Source organism: Pristiophorus japonicus, chromosome 22, assembly GCF_044704955.1.
Source record: "Pristiophorus japonicus isolate sPriJap1 chromosome 22, sPriJap1.hap1, whole genome shotgun sequence".
In the NCBI taxonomy this organism is placed as follows: domain Eukaryota; kingdom Metazoa; phylum Chordata; class Chondrichthyes; family Pristiophoridae; genus Pristiophorus; species Pristiophorus japonicus.
Genome location: NC_091998.1, coordinates 17969333 through 17992474, shown reverse-complemented (window position 1 = coordinate 17992474; position 23142 = coordinate 17969333). Strand labels below are relative to the sequence as shown.

Genomic DNA, 23142 nt, shown 5'->3' with positions numbered 1-23142 from the left:
GTCCTCCTCTGCTGAGTTCTAAATTTCTCCCAGTCTCCGGGTTCGCTGCTATTTCTGGCCAATTTGTATGCCACTTCCTTGGCATTAATACTATCCCTGATTTCCCTTGATAGCCACGGTTGAGCCACCTTCCCTTTTTTATTTTTATGCCAGACAGGAATGTACAATTGTTGTAGTTCATCCATGCGGTCTCTAAATGTCTGCCATTGCCCATCCACAGTCAACCCCTCAAGTATCATTCGCCAATCAATCCTAGCCAATTCACGCCTCATACCTTCAAAGTTACCCTTCTTTAAGTTCTGGACCATGGTCTCTGAATTAACTGTTTCATTCTCCATCCTAATGCAGAATTCACCATATTATGGTTACTCTTCCCCAAGGGGCCTCGCACAACGAGATTGCTAATTAATCCTCTCTCATTACACAACACCCAGTCTAAGATGGCCTCTCCCCTAGTTGGTTCCTCGACATATTGGTCTAGAAAACCATCCCTTATGCACTCCAGGAAATCCTCTTCCACCGTATTGCTTCCAGTTTGGTTAGCCCAATCTATGTGCATATTAAAGTCACCCATTATAACTGCTGCACCCTTATTGCATGCACCCATAATTTCCTGTTTGATGCCCTCCCCAACATCACTACTACTGTTTGGAGGTCTGTACACAACTCCCACTAACGTTTTTTGCCCTTTGGTGTTCTGCAGCTCTACCCATATAGATTCCACATCATTCAAGCTAATGTCTTTCCTAACTATTGCATTAATCTCCTCTTTAACCAGCAATGCTACCCCACCTCCTTTTCCTTTTATTGTATCCTTCTTGAATGTTGAATACCCCTGGATGTTGAGTTCCCAGCCCTGATCATCCTGGAGCCACGTCTCCGTAATCCCAATCACATCATATTTGTTAACATCTATTTGCACAGTTAATTCATCCACCTTATTACGGATACTCCTTGCATTAAGACACAAAGCCTTCAGGCTTGTTTTTTTTTAAAGACTCAAACCATGTTGAGGGCCTGAGATATGAAATTTGAGAAGTTACGTGTGACAGATTGATTGTCAATTTTGAGCAGTCCAGAAGGCTGCTGGAATTTTAGTTTGTGTGTAAGTGTGTGTGCAAGTTTCCTGACTATGCATGTTTAAGAAGTTACGCCATTTCTTACAGTAGGCAGTCTTGCACTGCTTGAGCTTTGTACCATGTGTAGTTTAGATCCAGCCCTGTATGAAGCCATGCCTTTAAAAATGCCCACTTGGTCCATTGGTTTAGGACATTTTTAAACTTGCTATGGAATTTTTTTTTCGTTTTTGGCAGAGAAGCGACATTCTCATCCACTCTCATAACTTCAGAAATGAGCTATCTGGAGATAAGCTGCAGGCTTGCTCATGCAGAATTCCTTTGTTCAGCTCAGTGAAGTATGGAGCTGGCAGCATAACACAGGTTCGCTAGCTGTCCAACATGCTGTAAAGTTACCAATCTGAGATCAGTATCTGTAGCATAGACAGCAAACATTGGGGCAGCATGTTGAAACTCAACTCCATCAAAGGACAGCTCTGGTAATCTTATCTGTCTTATTAAATGGATTTCAAGTGGAACTGATGCATGAAGTGTCAACAGCATCACTCTCCAGCATAAATCCAATGTCTCCCATTGTTTTGCCTCTACAATCTATTTCTCTTAATTCAAAGTCATTTTTTGCTTCAAAAAATTGTACCTGGCAGTACAAATTAAACAAGTTTAATAAAACAGCACAGGAGATTTTCTTTTTACAGATTTCAGTTTGTGTTAATGGATAATGGCCGTGAAATTCCGATGTCCCGGGTCTGTAAAAAGTTCCTACAGACCCGAGAAGGCATCAGCAAAAGGCGCGCAATGCACATGCGCTGGAAACCAACATTTCCGATCTGTCAAGTTGTTGGTCTTGACAGATGGCTGCATTTCGGGAGCGAGGACACTTGCAGGGTAAGATTTCCGATATTTACAAATATCTTGCCTTGCAAATGTCCTTTAAAATCCTGTGCCTGAAAAAGTAGGCGTATGTAGCCTACTTTTACAGGTACAAGTGGTTAAAAATACACATACAAATAAAAAAGAAAGTTATAAAAGCACTTTTTATGTTTAAAAACCCTCCCCACTACGGTAAGTTTATTTTAAGTGTTGTTAAAAAAATATTTTTTTAAGTCGGATTACTTTTTTTATATCAACTTTAATTTAAATGCATGTTAATTGTGTACTTTTATTTTCTATTTTTTATTGGTTTTTAAGTGTTTGGGGGTGGGCGGGGGGGGGGTCCTCATAGCAATAGGAGTTCCATACTTACGGAACTCCTATTGCTATGAATGAGAAACTATACTGTACCTGATTGGCTGCTGTCACTCGATGCCGGCCTGCGCATGTCCCCATGTGCATGAGCTGCGCGCGCAGTCACCTCTGGGCCTCGGGCTCAGAAGTTCGGACAGTTGCAGCAGCAGCAGGTAAGTGCGTATCTTTTTGCTTTTTATTAGGTCATTTCCCTGCGGGAAGAGGTCGAACAGAATTTCAGGTCCATTATAAATATAAGCAACTTTGAGCTAAGAGAAGTCTGTACTGTACCTCGCTTAGTAGTAAAAGCAGAACAGAATGGACCTTGCCATTAACTCTGATGAAAATGTGATGCAGAGAATTCCTTTACAGACCATCTGACATCAGCTGAAATTGATGCTCGACATGCTCTGAAGATTAAAGTACTACATTTTGATTAGTTCTAACCAATTTATATATTCTGAAGAGATGCTACAGTAATTTTGAAATAAAAACTGAAAATGCTGAAAATTAATAGTTAAGCAGCATCCAATAGAAAAAGATGAGTTAATCTTTTAGGACAGTACACTTCATCGGAACGCATGTTTCTTTCTTCCCATACTGTTAATCAGTAACCCAAACACTTTTTCCCTATGAGTGAATTACATGAACCTCCCTGTTTTTGCTGCTTAGGATGGAATATCCTCTATATTGGAGGAGACCAACCATGTGTGGGTGACTGCTTTGCTGAATTTTGTACATGAGTCATGAGGAAGTTACGATCATGATTATCAATTAAATTTATGCTCCCATTCTCACTCTGGCCATTTGACTTTGACTCACTGCTCAAATGAAGAATAAGTTATAATGAAGGGACGCAGTAGAAACTGTATCTGATCATTTTTTCAAATGCTGACTCATTTTCTGTACTTTCCAATATTTCTGTTTAAGTTTCCCAACATTCTTTTTAGCAAACAATTCTGCATATTTTTGTAATTACAGTGATAAAGTTCCTGATCGGGAATGGAAAAACCACCCTTTAAGCAGGTTCAGACGTGTGGGCCATGGGATCTAAAGGAACGTCTCGGAACAGGAGGTTTTGGACATGTCTATATGTATGAACATAAGGTAACTGTTATACACTCCTGAGAAATCTGGCTTTTGTGGTATCTAAAGTTTCTTTAGATTAAACAAAAAAATAACTTGATAACAGAGTTATTTTGAGGGGAGCATGTGATCTACAAATCTCATGTTCTTCCTGTCCCATGTCTTCAGCCGGTGAATTCAAGGTTGCTGATTTCTCCTTAGCCATTATTGTTATAGCTTTTAAATCACAACTGTGATGTGTGCACCTGTGAGTGTGCTCACAGGTTTATGGAGCTGTTGCATTGTGAGTGGCTTAGTCAGTCACGTGATGTTCACAAGACTCAATAAAACCCCAGTTAATTCAGTTCAGGTTCTCCACTATATGAGGCGTGCAGTTGTGAGCCTGGTGGCTGAACTGGTAGTATTCAATTTGATAAACCTTTGTTAATCGACTAGATAGTTCTTTTCAGAAAACGTGTAGCTATGAATTCTGAAGCAAAGAACTCCTGAAGCAAACACACTGCAACAACAGGAGTTTGTCATCAGACAAGTTGAATATTCTCTGATTCTCATTCCCCTGTGTTCCATGAAAAATACAAATCAACCGAATCAAATCTCTTTTTAGTTAGTAATCTGTGTGACAGGAAGTCTTGGAATTTGGGTCTATATTACTGTGGTTATGCAATATATAAAATATAAACCTCCCTGAGCAATACATTGCAGTGAAGTTGGCGTTTAGCTTGATTCCAGCTTTCATCTTGCCATTCTGAGCAGTTGCTAAGAAAGACATGGGGATATAGTTACTTCTATGGGGAAGTGCCTGCGGTCAGGAACTCAGTGAATTAATGAGAGTCGGGGAAGCAAAATTGGTTCTTATTGCATCATTATGCTGAGCTTAATGCTGTAACATGCTTAGCCATCAAACTGTCTGACCTGCATTATTTATATGTATAGAGGCATTTATGTTCTATGGTAACTGTTTTGGAAACTTGGGTTTGATTAGAATAGCCTTGAAGAGCATCTAGAGATCCAATCAACACCAATGGTTTACTAGTTTCTTCTCTCTGTCAGCTATTAAATTATGTTGCAACCGAGGTAATTTGGTTGGGTAGAAAAAGGAGACTGGATTTATATATCTCCAATTTCATTCTCGTCATGCAACAATTAGAAACATGGGGCTCAAGTTTCGGTCCTCCTTTAGAACGGCGCACCTCCGAGAGGCACGCCTGTTTCCTGGACGAAAAAGCGTGCCTAAAGCCTACCTCGGTATTCTGCGATCTTTCTCTGGGCCCGTTCCAGGCCAGCAAGGCGTACCAGTAGCTGCGAGAGCGGGGCCAAAGCGTGGCGCCGAAGATCTTCCGGCGGGGGGGCGGGGCTAGCTCACAACAGCACATTTAGTGTCGGCAGCCCTGCGCATGCGCGCTGGAGTGTGCATGCATGTGCAGTAGCTCCTCGCCCCCAAATCTGTGCAGGCTGTGTGGGAGGGGCCTGAAGCACGCCGTCCCTCGCCCTGGCCAAATGGGCTCCCTGCCGCGACCTGCGGGAACAGTGCCTGTCTTATCTGAAGGAGTTCTTTGCTGCATGCAAATCGATGCAGAACAGACTGCAGGTCAACAAGCCTCTCATGAACGCCGTGCGGCAGCGGAGTGAGTTCGCGGTCATGGCAAAGCGAATCGGCAAAGATTTGAGTAACACAATCTCCAAACCGGAAAAGCTGACCATATTGACGAGGAGGAAATCGCTATTCGATGACAAAGCGATTGAAATCGAGGAGTTGACGTACATCATCAAACAGGATATAAACAGCCTGAACAAGCAGATTGCACAAATGCAAGATTTCGTCAGGGCCAAGGGCAGTCAGAATGGCCGACTCTTGCAGACACATTCCAACACCATCGTGGTCTCACTGCAGTCCAGACTGGCCTCCATGTCCAACGATTAACAGGGCTTTATCTGAAGGGTAACTGAATGCAATCCTGGAAGTTCTGTAATTCTGATTTTCCATAAACTTAATTGTGTCCCTGTTTCATGCAGGAAAAAAAACTTTCATCCCATCAGACCAGGCTGCAATTCTCTTTCCATTAACCTACTAAAGCCACAATGACAAATAGAGACTGGAAAGGGTGCTCCAGGGTTGGGGATCTCTCAGACATTCCTTTTTTCCTCTCTGTGGAGAAGAGGTTGACCACTCCTGTGGGTCTTGGCTTTTGTCGGGAACTCACTGCCTTAGCCATCACAGAATCAAACCCACATCCCACCACTCTTGCGGTGCAGTAGTTTGCATTTCCAACCTTTGCAACTTGCTGAGCCTCAGGAGGTTTCTTCAGCTGGAAGTACTATAAAGAACAAAGTCTGAAATGAGAGAGGGCCATTTGAAGCATCAAACCTGCACCATCCCGAATCCATGCCTTATTATTGTATCATGGAACAAGGAGGGAAGTCAGTGAGCATTTATTTACACAAAGAGTAATGACGTTGTGGAAGATGTTGCTCGAGCAGGAGAGCGAGCAACAGAAAGTAACAATGGGCCCAAGTTTCCACATGATTTGCGCCTGATTTTTAGGAGCAACTGGTGGAGAACGGACTATCTTAGAAATCGCAATTCTCTACATTTTGTTTTCTGCAGTTCTAGTCAGGTAGAACAGTTCTACTTTGGAACAGAATTTTTTCTTCAAAAGGGGGCGCGTCCGGCCACTGATGCCTGATTTGAAAGTTTCCACAGTGAAAACGTACTCCAAACTAACTTAGAATGGAGCAAGTGAAGATTTTTGTTGAACTGAAAAAACCTGTTCTACACATTAAAAAATCAGGCGCAGGTTACAAATTAGGCGTCCAGAACGGAGGGGGGGGGAGGGAAGTCATTAAATTCTACAATAAATCCTTATTTATACTTATACAAATATTATACAAATAAATCCAACCTGAATAAACATTTATAAGCAAAGAAAAGATTAAATAAACCATCCTCCTACCTGTGTGAAAGTGCTTCAGCCAGCCTCACAAGTTCGTTCCCGACGGCGGGAGGAAGGGAGTGCGGGCCCGCCCGCCCGAACGCAGCGGGGGGGGGGGAGGAAGACATTCCCGGGGGGGCGAAGGAGACAGTGAGAAGGGTAGCCTCAGTGCTGATGTGCTGATGGCAATGTGCTTTTATTAAAAAATGTTCAAAAATTAAACAGCTACAAAGAACTACAAAAATGGCCGAGTGCCAATGTTTCCTTCACACTGTGCGTGCGCGAATGCACACAGGAAAAAAACTAATTTAAATAGTACCCGCCCCCTCTCACTTAAAAAATCGGCGTGAGTGTAGGCTCCGCCCCCCTGGACGCCGCGCCAAACAGACATGGAGCTGCAAAGCGCTCCAGAATCGCGAGTTTTTTTTCCGGCGCCGTTTTAGGCGCGAAAAACGGGCGCCCAGCTCGGAGGGGCGCCCGTTTTTTATCGTGTGGAAACTTGGGCCCAAGAAGTTTAAGGTAAGTTTCTGAAGAAAAAATGATTGAAGAGTATGGGGAAAAGCTGGGTTTCTGGGGTTGAGATTATCTAAAAAGGGATAGGCTTGTTCCTAAACATGTCTGTTCTCCCTCACCCCATGGAGTTGTGTATTTTTGCATTAATTTCTGAAGAAGCAATTACAATGAGCTTTCTCACAGTGGCTCAGCCATTTGGGGGTTTACAATGACAAAGCTAAAAATGTATTGTTGTGCAGACAGCTTCAAATAATTTGATAAACTACACAAAAATCACTTGGTGTTAAGATCCTGTGTTACTGGATGTTTTAAAGTACTTCATGCAGCTTTTATCTCCATCTACCTGTTGCGGGTAGATTTGTGTTAGTTTACCTAGGATTCTGTAAAAGCAATCAATATGGTAAAGGAGGGGCAGTTCTGAAGCACGTCTGATTCAGCAATGCATGGAGCAATAAGCTTGTAATCCAGACGTACGTTCGGAGGAACTGGCTGAGATAGTTGGTTGTGATTAGGCATGTCAACAGTTAATTAGCAAATTTACTACATCAAAAAATAGTTGTGGTGTGGGATGGTGTAATCTTTTTCAAAACATTATAGTGATTGATTTATTGATTTATTCATCATTTATTGTTAATGATGGATCTACCCCTTGTAAACTACCCCCCGCCCCCCCATCTCTCGTTCCCTGCGCCTAATTTCTAAAGTGTAGGCAAGGTTTTTCTGAGCGTACAAAAATCTACACTTACTCCAAGCTAACTTAGAATGGAGTAAGTTTTCGCTGCCTAAACTTGCGAAACAGGCATAAGTGGCTGGACACACCCTCTTTTGGAAAAAAAACTGTTCTAAATGAAACTATTCTAACTCACTAGAACTGGAGCAAATTGCAATTTCTAAGATGCTCCATTCTAAACTAGTTTCTTCAAAAAAATAGGAGCAACTCAGGCTGAAACTTGAGCCCATGGAAATCCACAGTGCAGAAGGAGGCCATTTCGGCCCATTGTGTCTGCACCGCCTGACAAAGAGCCACACGGCCCTCGGTCAGCAGCCCTGAAATTTACATATAAACCAAAGAGCATCCGGCCCAACCAGTCCGCCTCACACAACTGCGACATCCCTTGCACTGCAACATTCTACACTCCACCCCAACCGCCATGTGATCTCCTGGAGAGGCAAAAAAACAGATTTAAAAACCCAGGCCAATTGGGGGGAAAAATCTGGGAAAATTCCTCTCCGACCCATCCAGGCGATCGAAACTAGTCCAGGAGATACCCTAGCCATATTCGATTCCCTGCAGTACTTACCATTGTATCTGCACCAGCCAACAAGATCCAGTCCAATTCCACTTACCAGCTCTAGGCCTGTAACCCTGCAGGTTACGGCACTTCAAATGCCCATCCAAGCATCTTTTAAATGTGATGCATGCACCACCCTTCCAGGCAGTTAGTTCCAGACCCCCATAACCCTCTGCGTAAAGCAGCTTCCCCTCAAATTCCCTCTGAACCTTCCACCAACCACCTTTAAAACTATGCACATCGTAATTGACCCCTCCACTAAGTGAAATAGGCCCTTGCTATCCACTATATCCAGGCCCCTCAAAATGTTACACATCTCAATGCGGTCTCCTTTGAGCCTCCTCTGATCCAATGAGAACAAATCCAGCCTATCCAATCATAGCTAAGATTCTCTATTCCTGGCAGGATTCTAGTAAATCTCCTCTGCATCCTCTCTAATGCAATCACGTCCTACCTATAATACAGTGACCAGAACTGCAAGCAGTACTCCCAACCAGAGTGTTATACAATTTAAGCATAACCTCCCTGCTCTCGTATTCTATGCCTCGGCCAATAAAGGCAAGCATTCCGTGTGCCGCTTTAACCAACTTATCCACTTGGCCTGCTACTTTCAGGGATCGGTGGACAAGCACTCCAAGGTTCTTTTGTTCGTCTACACTTCTAAGTGGCCTACCGTTTAATGTGTATACCCTTTCCTTATTAGCCCTCCCCAAGTGCATTACCTCACACTTCTCCGAATTAAATTCCATTTTCCACTGTTCTGCCCACCTGACCAGTAGAAACATAGAAAATAAGTGCAAGAGCAGGCCATTCAGCCCTTCGAGCCTGCACCGCCATGCAATATGATCATGCAACTTTAGTACCCCACTCCTGCCTTCTCTCATTACCCCCTGATCCCAACCTTCACCCACCATAAATTTCAGTTCATTACAAAACTCTGCTGTCCATATCCTAACCAGTACCAAATCCCCCTCATCCATCATCCATGAACTTACCAACCGACCTACACTGGCCTCCAGATCCCAACTCCTCCAATTAAAATTTTTCATCTGCCTATTCAAGTCCCTTTATGGCCTTGGCCCGCCCGATCTCTGTAACCTTCTATAGTCCTACAACCTTCCAAGTTCACTGCATTGTTCCAACTCTGGCCTTTTGCTCAGCTCCCACTCCCTTTGCCCTGCCATTGGCGATCATGCCTTCAGCCGTTGAGACTCTAAGCTCTGAAATATCCTTCATTATCGTCTCGGCTTTTCGATTTCTCTGTTCCTTTAAGACCCTCAAAACCTACCTCTTTCACCAAGCTTTAAGTCACCCCTCCTAATATCTCCTCCTTTAGCTTGGTGTCAGTTTTTGTTTACTTATGCTTCTGTAAAGTGCCTTACAACATTTTCCCACCTAAAAGGTACTATATAAGTACGAGTTGTTGTCACCTTTGATTTTTGTCTGCGCATCCAAGATTTTAATCGCTCCACCATTGGCAGCCTTGCCTTCAACTGCCTTGGCATAAGCTCTGGAATTCCCTCCCTAAACCACTCCTTCAAACCTATATCTTTGACCAAGCTTTTGGTTACCTGTCCTACTACCTCCTTATGTGGTTCAGTGTCAAACTTTTGCTCCTATGAAGCATCTTGGAACATTTTACTATGTTAAAGGCACTATATAAATGCAAGTTGTTGTATGATTCAGAGATGAGTTTCTGATTCCATTTCATGTACAAGTTTTTTACATGGGTGTTGCCATAAACGTGTGCACCCATGAACATCTGTAAGATGGTCAAATGACTTCAGTTTGAACCTGGCAATTGTTGAGCAAAGATTTGGAGACCACAGATTTCCTGAAGCCTGATGTTTGTTCCAGCAACCCTAGTTCATCAGGTGATAGTGAACTGTATTTGAACTTCCGTATACAGAGGATAGAGTTCCACTTTGTAAACTATCTCGAAATATTCTGCATGCAACAAAAATGGGGGTAAAGCTTCAGTTTTAGCATTTGTGTGAACTTTTTTGGATCCAAGTAGCTTCAACAATTCTCGTGTGTGTTGACATAAGCATAGAGGTGCAAGTGCTACTAACTCTGCTCCAATTGTAATCTTGTGAAGGACTGTATGACTACATCGCTCCAAAGTATGAGATGTGGTCCCTGGAATGCAGTAACTCATCCTTAAAAGGTTTATTGGGCTGCAGGCTTCGGACTGAATAATTAAATTGTTGATGGTGATAAGTAAGCCAAGTTCTCTAGATTATTCCCACTCTAGTACTTACATTTTTGATCATTCTCATAAAAGAAAGGAAAAACTTGCATCAATATAGTGCCTTTCATGACCTCTGTACGTTCCAAATCACTTCATAACTGATGACGTACTTTTGAAGTGTAGTCACTGTTGTAATATTGGAACATTGATTCTTTGTCCCAGATGTGATATGTTAATGAGTGAAATGATCAATATTCATCAAAGACTGCATCGTAAATTATGCCTTTTGATTTAGTGAGTTACTTCCTCGCTGTACTTCAACTTGTAAAGTATCCCTTTAAGAAACCTTCCATTTTATTTAAGTGCCTATTTGCTAAAGATTGTCAATCAGATGTTTATCTAATTTCAGCAGGAATGGTTTACAAAACCAAGGGTTCAGATTAAGAATGAACCAAAGACTAACTAAATGAAGAAAATTAAGACTACATAATACTAATAAGTTCTATTACAATATTTTAGTAAAACATTTTAACTGTTTGTTTATCTTTTCCCTTGAATACAAAGAAATGTCTTTTTTTTACTTCCCAAATAAACTTACAAATCCAAACCTCTGTACCAGAACACTGGAGAAAGGATTGCAGTTAAAGCCTGTCGGTTGGAGTTGAGCACAAGAAACAAAGAAAGATGGTGCCATGAGATTCAAATTATGAAAAAGTGAGTGCACTTTTAAAGATCTACAGAGATTTCATTAGCTACGCATTCAAATCTTGCCAGAAAGATTGATATTTTTAGTCACTGGATAAGAATAATTCTGATTTATAGCTGCTTGTACAGGTATATGGTAGAAAAATGTACTGCACAAAAGCCTTTGATGAAGGATTTGGGGAAAGACTAATATAGGATTTGTAATTGTACAAAAAGATAACATCAAATTGGGTGGGGGGATTCCACATGTTAAGTACTGTGTCCAGTTATGGTCACCAAGACACAAGGGAGACTTTCAAGCCTTTGAAATAGCTGCTCCCTTGGGTTCGAGGAAACCCAGGGGAAGCTTGGGCTTTGTAGCCTTGAAAGGAGGTGAATTGAGACATGATTTTAAACCTGTATAACATAGTAAACCGTAGGGAGAAGCTAAATACAGAAAATAACTTCAAACTAAATTACAAGAGCAGCACATGGGAATACCTGATTCAGATTTGTAAAAATCAACTTTAGCACTGATTTCAAGCAATTGTTTACACAAAGAATGACCAACACATGGAATGGACGAGAAAACAGAGTACTGGAAGTGGAAATCCTGGAACCATTCCAGAAAACATAAGATGCTACAGTTGGAGGGGATGGGAGTGGGACCATTGTCCAAATTAATTTTGTCATCTAATTAATATATTTTTCTGGTTTTAACTTTTTCAAAATATTTGCCGCATCACCCAGTGTGTAGCATTTCACTGTGCCAAGTACTGGTTACAAGACTGTGGCCAGTAACCTGCTTCTCGGATTGTCTTTATGCTGCTCTGAATTGGTTGATGAGAGTGCACAACTGACATTCAATTTTATTAGTTGATTCCTTCAATTCTGTTGGTTGATTTTGCTTTAGTGTGTGGGGAGGCTATTTCTTTTCCCCCTCCTGTTTTTGGGACAGTGATTCCAACTGACGATTGGAATGTCTCTTTCTATTGAGGAATGGATAGAAAACATTATAATTAACAGTTATTGACATGCTGTTTAAATCTTTTTATGCATGCTTCCTGTTTCAATAGGAAAGATATTTTTTTTTTTCTTCTGTAAGTTGAGTTGAATTTATTTAATGAATTTTGTGCTCATGCAGGAGGATGTTAACGCTTGAAAATGGGCACCCGGTGTCGTCATAAACCACTCTCAGTTTAGGCATATTAATAAAATAGTCTGAGCAAGGTGGGTTTCACAGAGCCCAGAGACCTCGGCCCCAAGTTTCCACACGCGGCAAAACAGGCGCCCCTCCGAGCTGGGCGCCCATTTTTCTCGCTGAAAACGGCGGCTGAAAAGAAACACGCTATTCTTGTGCGCTTTGCAGCTCGATGTCAGCCTGGCGCAGCGCCCAGGGGGCGGAGCCTACCACTCGCGCCGATTTTGTAAGTAGGAGGGGGTGGGTACCATTTAAATGAGTTTTTTTTCGTGCCGGCAACCCTGCGCGTGCGCGTTGGAGCGTTCGCGCACGCGCAGTGTGAAGGAAACATTGGCACTCGGCCATTTTTGTAGTTCTTTGTAGCTGTTCAATTTTTAACATTTTTTTAATAAAACCACATTGCCCTTCCATGATCAGCACTGAGGCTTCTTGCAGCAGTGAGAAGGCTGCAGGAAGCCTCAGAAGTTGAGGCAGCCGTTTCCCGACGGGCCCGACCGACGGCAGGGGGGCCTCCCCCCCATGTCGGGAATGGCTGCCTCAACTTCTGAGGCTTCCTGCAGCCTTCTCACTGCCTCCTCCCCCCCCTCCCCCCCCCCCCCCCTGCAGCCGTCGGGAACGGCTGCCTCCTCCCTGCTGTCAGTCGGTCGGGCCCTCACTGCCTCCTCCCCCCCCCCCCCCCCGCTGCCGTCGGGAACGTCTGCCTCCTCCCTGCCGTTGGTCGGTCGGGCCCTCACTGCCTCCTCCTCCTCCCCCCCCCCCCCCCCCCCCCCCCGCTGCTGTCGGGAACGGCTGCCTCAACTTGAGGCTTCCTGCAGCCGCCTTCCTGCCTGAAGTACTTTCACACAGGTAGGAACATGGTTTATTTAATCTTTTCTTTGCTTATTAAATTTTTATTCAGGTTGGAATTATTTATATAAGTATAACTAAGGATTTATTGTAGAATGTAATGACTTCCTTCACCACCACCCCCCCCCACCTCGTTCCGGACGCCTAATTTGTAACCTGCGCCTGATTTTTTAATGTGTAGACAAGGTTTTTTTCAAGCCTCCAAAAATCTTCACTTGCTCCATTCTAAGTTCGTTTGGAGTACGTTTTCACTGTGGAAACTTTCAAATCAGGCGTCAATGGCTGGACACGCCCCCTTTTTGAAAAAAAAATTCTGTTCCAAAGTGAAACTGTTCTGCATGACTAGAACTGCAGAAAACTTAAATGTGGAGAATTGCGATTTCTAAGATACTCCGTTCTCCACCAGTTGCTCCTAAAAATCAGGAGCAAATCATGTGGAAATTTGGGTCCCTAATTTCAGCATCCTGCTAATGAGATCAATGTTTTTTTTTTAACCTGGAACAACTATTTGCCTCCAAGGGTAAATTACTATCAAAGGGATGTATGAATTTCTTTTAATCCATAGGGCTGGACATTTAAATATTTTTTTATTATTATTGATGTAGATTCTAACAATGTGAAATAATTACTGTGGACTATTTCATTGGGGCTTTCAATTACTTAAATACAGAAATTGTTTTCCTATGGACATCCATTCTAACATTTAACCAAAAAAAGACCAAATTTGCACTGCCTCCCAGTTATACTGAAACCAAGCCAGAAAGCTATGTGGTGCATCATAACCTTTTTTATACGTGTTTATTCAATTGCCTTAATTATTAACACTGCATGTTGAAGGTTGAGGAATTTCTTCTGAGGGTTGTAAATCTGTGGAATTCGCTGCCTCAGAGAGCTGTGGAAGCTGGGTCATTGAATAAATTTAAGACCGTGATCGTTTCTTAACCGATAAGGGAATAAAGGGTTATGGGGATCGGGCAGGGAAGTGGACCTGAGTCCCATGATCGGATCAGCTATGATCATAAATGGCGGAGCAGGCTCGAGGGGCCATCTGGCCTACTCCTGCTCCTATTTCTTATGATCAGGCTGAAAAATTCATTGTGAAGACTGATGGGATGTGATTTCTATCATAACTTTGCTTGTGAATAATTAGGTCAAACCACTTCTGGGGCATTAATTATGTCTTTTTGGTCTTCTTAATGCATCTTTAAAATTGTTGTGTAGAATAAATCCTGTATATTTTTTGCATATACTACGTATCGCTGTTTTTGGAACACAAAGCACAGCACGATAATATTGCACATCACGTAGTTAGGTCATGTTTTTCAAACATAATTTCCACCTGGCCATAAGTTAATAATTTGTTTTAATCTGGTAACCATGCCATCACCAGTGAAATACTGTAAGAGTAAAATGGCAACAGCACCAAAAGCACCAACAGTCCACGACAATACAGTGTGGCAGTCACTCGTTTAGAGCCAAATTTGCTGACCAATGAAAGCAACACAATCTAGTTTGTGGCAGAAATCGTCTGAAGTATCATTGGATTTGGTTTTAATGTTTTTTAATGTATTTGCCAACATGGGCATTTGAGTATCACCTACCATGATATTTTAACTTTGATGCCACCCTTCATTTTGTTCCCTGCAATGTAGATGTGCAGGCTTCTAGATATATACAACTTCCTGACAATAATGGTTAATGGCCTACTAACTGCTATATTTAATAACTGAAGAAGTTTGGTTAGGCTTCCAGTTATCTGAGTAGATGTTTAATTTTTTTCACAATAGTACACTTTTTTTGTAAAATTGTGATTTGTGAGTTTGAATGCTCCTCATGTTTAGGTTCTCTTGACCTGTTCTCCTTGTGTCTTCATGTGTGACATTGAGAACCTCAATACCTCTGTTAGCTGCAGCAAATTTTATTTAAGTGGTCCTGTGTGTGATTCACTTAAAGTAAGATTGCATAGAGCACACAAAGGTGCTTTGTACCATTTGAAATTGTGTATGCAATTTCATCAAGATTTCAAATACTTTTCACTTTTTAACTCTACAAAATAGCCAAAAGTTAATAATTCCTCAAAATATAGATATTTCAAATGGATTTTAGCAAACACATTGAGCTAATGAAAAGGTGGAAGAGGTAGTTTTCATGTTTTAATGAAGTTAAGAAAGGAAAAAAGTTGCATTTTGTCAGCAGCTTTCACATCCTCAACGTCCCAATGAAGTACTTTTAAAAAAAAAAAAAAAGTATTCTAATGCAGGCAAATGTGTCAACCAATTTGCAAGGTTTCACATACTGCAATGAGTTAAATTATGAGAGAATCTCTTTTTGGTGATCAGGACACTGAGAGAATTTCCTTCCTCTTTAAATAGTGGCATGGAATATTTTGTGTTCATCTGCAAGGGCAGGTTTAATGGCTTATCTAAAAGACGACACCTCTAACAGTGCAGTACTCCTTCAGTACGGCACTAAAATGTCAGCATAGATGGTGTGCTCAAGTTTCTACGATGGGTTTAAACCACGATATTCTGGCTCCGAGTTGAGAGTGCTACCACTGAGCCAAGGCTGACACCTGAGATCTGGTAGATGGTATCAAAAATCCAAGGGCCTTAATCCCAGTTTAACTGATGGGGTTGGCCCACCAGTAACCTATGGCGCTGACCATTCTGGAGTATGCAGGGTCAGGGGAGATCACCTCATTATAACACTGATGGTAGGCGCCCTTTCCATTGCTGGTGCATTTAGGGCGCCTGCCATAAAACACAAGGTTTAAAAAAAAAAGACTCAATGTTTAATATCTTCAGCTGCCCAAGCAGTGACCCAGGCCTACAGCCCCCACCTCCCCAGACCCCTCCCCCCCCCCCCCCTGCCCCCAGGAAAGGGATGAGGAAACCCTTGGCCTAGTATCCCATCCCCTGATCACACCCCTTATGAGCTGGACACCATGTTTGGGCAGGGTGGGACTCCATCCAAACAAGTGGAAAGTGATGGGCAATGAGGAGCCCCGACAAATTAGCTTCCTTCCACCACGCTCCTGCTGGACTTGGGGCTGGAATGTTCCATAAAAGCCATGAATTTTGTGCATGTTTCTGATCCAGGCTGATAAGAGGTATAATATCTCTCTATTTTATGGATAAAAGATGGCAATAATTAACCACTTTCCCTCTTATTGTCAAATCACAAGTGTAATTAATTCAAACAATGGAGTTTTCAGGACCTTTTTATATAAGAAATAAATATTTTTTTTGCTGCAGGGAATATATATTGCGACAGTTTACCAATAAGGGCCATTGTAGATTGATACTTGATTAGCTTATTGAATGTATTTTCAAGTTTAAATGTTTTCGTCTCCTTTCACTTTATATGCAATTGACATTATCAATTGAGTGTACGATGCGGGTCATATACATCTTTCTCTCTTATTCTCCTTTTCAAAAAAAAGGCTAAACAACCCAAACGTTGTAACAGCACGTGAAGTTCCAGAAGAAATGCAGGGTATTGCATTTAATGATGTCCCTCTCCTTGTGATGGAATACTGTACAGGAGGCGACTTACGTAAGGTAACTTTTAAGTTTGTACTGAGACCTGAGTGAGTGGAACGTTGAACCTAATGGCAGCTAATGCAGTTGCTACAAATGTTTTACAAAATAATATTTTGTATTGAATACCCTTGCAATGTTTCTGGGCAGTGTCTGTGCATAAATTAAGAGAAAATAAGAGCGGTTGTCATTTTGGTGATTATCTTATGCTGGCTGTTGACCTGAAAAGGAATATTTCTCTTCACTTGTTCACGATATTTTTGTACTTTACATTGAAAGGCGCTCTTAGAATGAGAATGGTGGGTACTGTCCTGGCGTTCAGTTCATGGGATTTTAAATGTTGTCACTATCAAATTTTGCAAAATGCAAAGTGTTGTTTGTAACCGCTCCCTTCTTTATTTCCTTTGGTGGACCAGGCTGATTTCCCTTCCCCACCCCTCCCTCCCATATGATTGGTTCCCTAAAACCATGCTGATAATCATAGTTATACAAATTTTGATTATAGATATGATTGGAACAGATACTCACATGATGCTTGGAAAAGAACCTGGACACTTTTTTTTTCTTGCAGAATGGTTCAGGAATTGTAAGATTGACGTGTCAAATGAAGTGTTTTCAGGGCATAGCAGGCTTTTAGCTGAGTGTATTCACTTGGGGAACATCTGCTAATTTTCTGCTTCTAAAAGCAAACATCAGGCCTTCTACCAAACCATTTGTTCTGGCATTTGAACTGAACCCCATATTCCACAGACATGAGTCTTTGCTACAATGGACTTGCGATTATCCTCAGAAACTCCAACCTTGGCTAGTTGCATCAACATAGCTAAATGAGCATGAGCTGGTCGACCTACACCCACATTCAAATGACAAGGTGCATTTTAGAATGCCATCTCTCATTGAGGATATCATCCTTCCCTTCTGTTGAGCACCTTACAGGGCTAAGGACAAGTACATATTCCACATTTGGATGTAAATAGTACCTGTCTTAATTTGATAGGATCGAGAGCCTTAGTAATTTTCCTAGTTGCTTGTGTCTCAAGAGATCAAGGATTTGGGACCACTATTTCTCATATATTGGTTACCAAATTCAGGGTATGAACATTTTTGGGGTATGTATCATTGTGTGGGAATTGTTCTTCTCGCTGAGCAAGTGCAGTGTGGATGCTTGGTAAGATTGGGAGGTGCTCGGAGAGTGTATGAGGATGAAAGATAATATCATCTGCTCTGAAGTATATTTAAAGAGGAAGGCATCTCCTGATATTTTCCTATTTGGGTTGGCTACTTTACCCATGGTATTAAAGTAGATTTTGTGTGAAATAATGCTGACTCAGCTTATTGAGTAATACCTGTTCTAATATATTAGGGGAAAAAAGTATTGTTTTCCTGTTTAGTTTCAACACTGTCACAATTCATTAGGCTTGAACATTAAATTCTATCTGCGAACCATAACTTTTATATAACGAAAATTTTACGTAAAACCAGGGTACATTTAAAGCATTATTTGCACCAAGGTTGAACAGAGGATATTTGACATCGAACCTTCAGGTTTTTTTAAAAGTATTTGATATTCTCTTCTGCATTTCAAATGTTCTATTTTTTTGAGGATTCTGAAAGAAGCTTTTATTTTGCATTAGTGGTTATTTTCTTCTCTGCTTGTTTAAGTTAGTTTTAATATCTTTATTGGGCAATATATTTTTTGAAGTTGGTTTATACTGCATTATTCCATACTCCTGCAGGATAAATGTGCTACAGTTTTTGATTTAAAAAATAAATCTATTTTCCTTGGTGGTTCTTTGTTGATTGTATGTTTTATGTTTCAAGTTATTAAACAAGCCTGAAAATTGCTGTGGACTTAAAGAAAGCCAAGTGCTTAGCTTATTGCAGGATGTTGGTATGTAACATTTTTACCATCTATTAATAATTGTTATATTCACAATTTTGCGCGTAGCGTGCATTTCCTGTGTCGCACTTCTTGGCATGCTTTCTCCACCACACTTTGCTGATAATGTTTGTTATTAACACCATGGGACATCTGGTATAACATCCTCCAAAGATTAAAATAACTCTCTTTAACTAATTGTACTCCTTCTGTAATGTATACACTGAATATTGGAAGCCTTCACTTCTGTGGTGTAGTTTGTTAGATATATTCAAAAGGGATTTAGATGTGGCCCTTACGGCTAAAGCGATCAAGGGGTATGGAGAGAAAGCCGGAATGGGGTACTGAAGTTGCATGATCAGCCATGATCATATTGGATGGTGATGCAGACTCGGAAGGGCCGAATGGCCTACTCCTGTACCTATTTTCTATGTTTCTATGTAGCGTATTGATTAACCAGTGCACTGTGCTGTAGAGCAGGGGTTCACAATCTTTTTGCTTCTGAGGCCACCTTCCCGTGTTATAAAAATTCCACGGATCCTGTGTAACACAACGCGAGTATTTTTTGTATGGAAGGGGGAGAGGAGGAGGAGGAGGGGGGGGGGGGGGGAGAGAGAGAGGGGGAGAGGAAGGGGGAAGGGGGAGGGGGAGATAGGAGAGGAGGAAGGGGGAGGGGGAGATAGGAGAGGAGGAAGGGGGAGAGGAGAGGGGAGGGGGGTAACGGCGAGGGGGAAAGGGGGAGAGGAGAGGAGGAGCGCGGGAAAGGGGGGAGAGGAGAGAAGGGGGAGGGGAGGGAAGGAGAAGGGGGGGGAAGGGGAGAGGAGGTGGGGGAGAGAAGAGAAGAGGAGAGGCGAGGTGGTGTGGGAAGGAGGAGAGGGGGGAGGCTGAACAGGCCCGGCTTACATGAAGAAGCCGGGCAGAAGACTTCGGGCGGGGCCCGTCTCAAGCAAGATGCCGGGCGGGCCCCGCCGAAAGAAGAGGAGCGGACCGGAGCTGAAGAGGGGGTCGGGGGGAGCCGGAGTGGCTGGCAGCGGATCGGGAGTTGGGGGAGCAGCAGGCAGCGGAGCGGGAACTGAGGGTGGCGGGGCGAGAGCGGCAGGCGAGGGAGCTGGGCGGGGGGTGGTGGGGAGCGGCAGGCAGCGGAGTGGGAGCTGAGGCAGGGCGGGAGGGGGAAAGAGAGCGGCAGCTGGGCTGGGGGGCAAGCGGCAGGCAGCGGAGCGGGAGCTGGGGTGGGGGGTGTGTGAGAGAGCCAGAGGGAGCGTGAGCTGAACCGGAAAGTGGGGAGCCAGAGCAGGAGCTGGAGGAAGGAGGTGCAGTCCGAACTTCGCCGCCCCAGTGAGCGTGTTTCGGGCCCCTCCCACACAGTCTTGGGCGCCTGGAGCTACTGCACACGCACACACACTACAGCACGCATGTGCAGAGGTCCCGGCACTGTTTTCAGCGCAGGGACCTGGCTCCGCCCCCAACAACTTGTGCTGCACTTCGCCGAGGGCCTGGATCGGCCTGAGGGAGTTGAGAATACCGAGGTAAGTTTTCTGCGCGGTTTTGAGCGTGGAAATTCAGTGTGGCTCGCGGGGCTGCGCCATTCTAGGCACGGCCCGAAACTTGACCCCTATATTACTACAAAACTCTGGGTGCAGAATGGGGTTTTGTCCCACAAACGCTAACGATGTCCTGAATTAAAGTTTTCCCCAGCTTCTGGATCTGGCTCTTCATGAACAACATAATGATCACAAATGCCACAACCGCTAGATAATTCTTAAAAGCCCCATGAAGTGACGATGCTGGCTGTGCCTTGCTGATCATTACACTGAGGTCATCGACTGCAGAGCTGTAGGCCCGCATGCCTGCCCGAGTATGCTTCAGCATTCATTTTTTAATGATAATGGAAATGGGCAGAAGTTCAGGCTGTCTTCTAACTCTAAAAAGATTCAAACTAAATGTTGGAGAAGTGCCCAGTAGATTTGGTGAAGTGCAAAGTTGAGGCAGTGTGAGACGACCTACCACTGCGTCACACTACATCGCGTCGTCCAATCATCGACCTGATGCCTGAGGCACCACTTTTGCATCAGTGTGCATCTGAAACTGCGTGGCAACATTTTAAGAGACCTGTAAGGAGATTGCTTGTTAATCGTTATAAAACTTAAGGGGTTAATTAAAAACCATTTGTTGCATTGTTGAGGTTTTTCGCCAGCATTTTTCTGTTTTTTTTTTAAATTTCCAGTTTCTTGCATTTGTAGTTTTTGTATTTATTTTCCCCATTTCCTTGCCTTTTATTCCTTGTGTGAATCTTTCCAATGCCTTATTTTGCTGCTTCACAATTCTTTTTAATTATATTTTGCTCTTTTTTAATGTCTAAGTAAGACCTTTTCGAGCATTAGTCAGTTTTCTCCTCTTTCCACAGTTTCAAAAACTTATTTGTTGGCCATTCAAGCCAGTTAACTGATTGTTGACTTGCGTTGTTCTCTTCTATTATTTTATTTTTTATTCAGTCCTACAAAGGAGATTGCTTGTCTTCCAATTTCCAGTTATAATAACTAATAATAGATGCTGTCAGAACTCCTGTAAATTTCCATCATTTTTTGCTTTAAAAAAAAATTAACTTATCTGATCAATCCTCAAAACAATAACTCAAATTTTATATTTAAAACTAAGCTACTTTTAGTGACTATTTTGCATTTGCTATCAATCAGGTTCTGGCATCCAGTATTTACATGACAACAGAATTATCCATAGAGATCTCAAACCTGAAAACATTGTGATACAAGAAGCCAATAGCAAGGTAAGAAAGTTCGACCAGGAATTTAAAACATTACAGTCTAAGCTTTAGTCCTTCATAGCTTCATAAGTTTAAGAATTCATTATAGGCAAACTTTCTTGATCTGATTAGTGTGCCATGCGAGCTGATACTGTAAATAGTTTCCTCTCCTCAGATACAACCCCCCCTCCCTGTTAAATCTGCCATCATCACCCCTTCCTTTTTATGTAAAAAATATACTATTGATCCCTCTGTCCTTGAAAACTACTGCCCCATCTCCAATCTCCCTTCTCCAAAGTCCTTGAATGTGTTGTCACCTCCCAAATCTGCCCCCATCTTTCTCGCAACTCCAGGTTTGAATTTCTCCAATCAGGTTTCCACCCCGCCATAGAACTGTGATCATGGTAAACTATCCCTTCTTGGCGTGCCTGCAGCTGTTGACATGGTTAACTATACCATCTTCCTCCAACGCCTCTCCCTCATTGTCCGGCTGAGTGGGACTGCCCTTGCCTGGGTTCACTCTTGCCTATCCAGTCGTAGCCAGAGTATCTCCTGCATTGGTTTCTCTTCCCATGCCTGAAATTAATTTTCTGAGCTGCAGGAAGACATGTGAGGTTTGATTTCCCTCCCTCCTGGTCCACTTCATGACCGAGTACCAACCCGGAAACATGGGTCAAGTTGCAGTCCATATTGGTTCCAATGAAGTCAACTCGTTGTTGGTGATGAGCAGAAAATACTCCCCCTAGACTTTCTTTCATATAAGATATCATTTTTGATATAAAAATAATATGTGACAGCTGTGCGGACTCAGTTTTTGTTTACGATAAACAGCTACCCAGAGCTGGAGTTATTTTTGTTCATATGAATTTCTAATATTCTGCGTCACTGAATACTATATGATCAGATTCAGCTGGTCCTGACTGATAACCCACCTGAAGCAAAACCTGTGAGTCAGCCAGAGTTGTTCAGTTTCAAACTAGTCAGAGAGACCATCAGGCCTCTCTTAAATTTTTTTTTAAGTTGTGAATTCATTTGTTTTTTCAATACTTCATAATAGCAGTATTGCACGGAAAATTACAAGTAATTTAATAAAATTCTTCATGTGAAAAATCAGAAAGACAATGGCCGCGATTTCCCCTCCCCCCACGGTGGATGAAGTCGGTGGTGGGTCTCGATCTCGCTGCTGACTCCAGCCCGCTGTCCAAAATGATTTTTTACCGAGATTAGGCTTGTTCAGCCCGACCAGCACGTTTCCCGGCCAATTGAAGGAAGCTGGTCTGATGGTATCATTTGATGACACATCATCAGCTGATTTCCTTAAAGGGACCATGCGCAGGTTTAGTTTGACAGTTGTGCTTATCAGTGTTGCACAGCATTGAGGTGCTGCAAACACTGACAAGCACTGCACAGAGGTGCACGGCTGCACCCAAGCTGCTTATGGAGGGAGTCACTGCACGCAGGGAGGTTCTCTTCCCTTCCCATGGGCGGAAGAGACCTCTGGAGACCAACACAGTCTAGTTGCACATTGCACAAGAGGGCTTAAGCAGGGATGTCGTCGGGAAGACCAGGCTACAGTGGCGCAAACCTTTCAATTATCTCAGATCATGAAACGTTACAACATGAAGCCCTCTGCTTCATGGATTGCAGTACATAGCCACAAGCAAATATATTTAAAGTGAAAGTGAAGGTTTATTGACCAGTCATTTTCAGGATCAAAAGACAGACACCCATTAATGGAGTCCTCTTGCAACTTCTGAGGAATTCATGATAGTAGGCTGACAGTCAGAGTTACATACTTTAGATCGGCCTGTATATTTGAAGTATTCTGCTGCAGACCAGGTCGTTCAGTACTACTTAATCTGTTGGTAAGTTTTATCCTGGTCCATTGTATTTTTGTGTCTTTCATCGATAACCGTTGTTTAT

The 23142-nt window shown here is 42.6% G+C and overlaps 2 protein-coding genes across 4 annotated transcripts in view; both read left to right on the top strand.

The window, feature by feature from the left end:
• The window catches only part of LOC139234881 (erlin-1-like), an 843171-nt gene that overhangs the window by 703292 nt on the left and 116737 nt on the right, over window positions 1–23142 (top strand). The gene's annotated exons all lie outside the window — the stretch shown is intronic.
• The window catches only part of chuk (component of inhibitor of nuclear factor kappa B kinase complex), a 113188-nt gene that overhangs the window by 38357 nt on the left and 51689 nt on the right, over window positions 1–23142 (top strand). For all 3 annotated transcript variants that reach the window (XM_070865683.1, XM_070865682.1, XM_070865684.1), the window contains exons 2-6: window positions 3282–3407; window positions 10932–11026; window positions 16486–16603; window positions 18404–18473; window positions 21155–21243. In XM_070865683.1, coding sequence (XP_070721784.1) covers window positions 3303–3407; window positions 10932–11026; window positions 16486–16603; window positions 18404–18473; window positions 21155–21243 — 477 coding nt within the window. In that variant the 5' untranslated portion in view covers window positions 3282–3302. The remainder of the gene's footprint in view (window positions 1–3281; window positions 3408–10931; window positions 11027–16485; window positions 16604–18403; window positions 18474–21154; window positions 21244–23142) is intronic.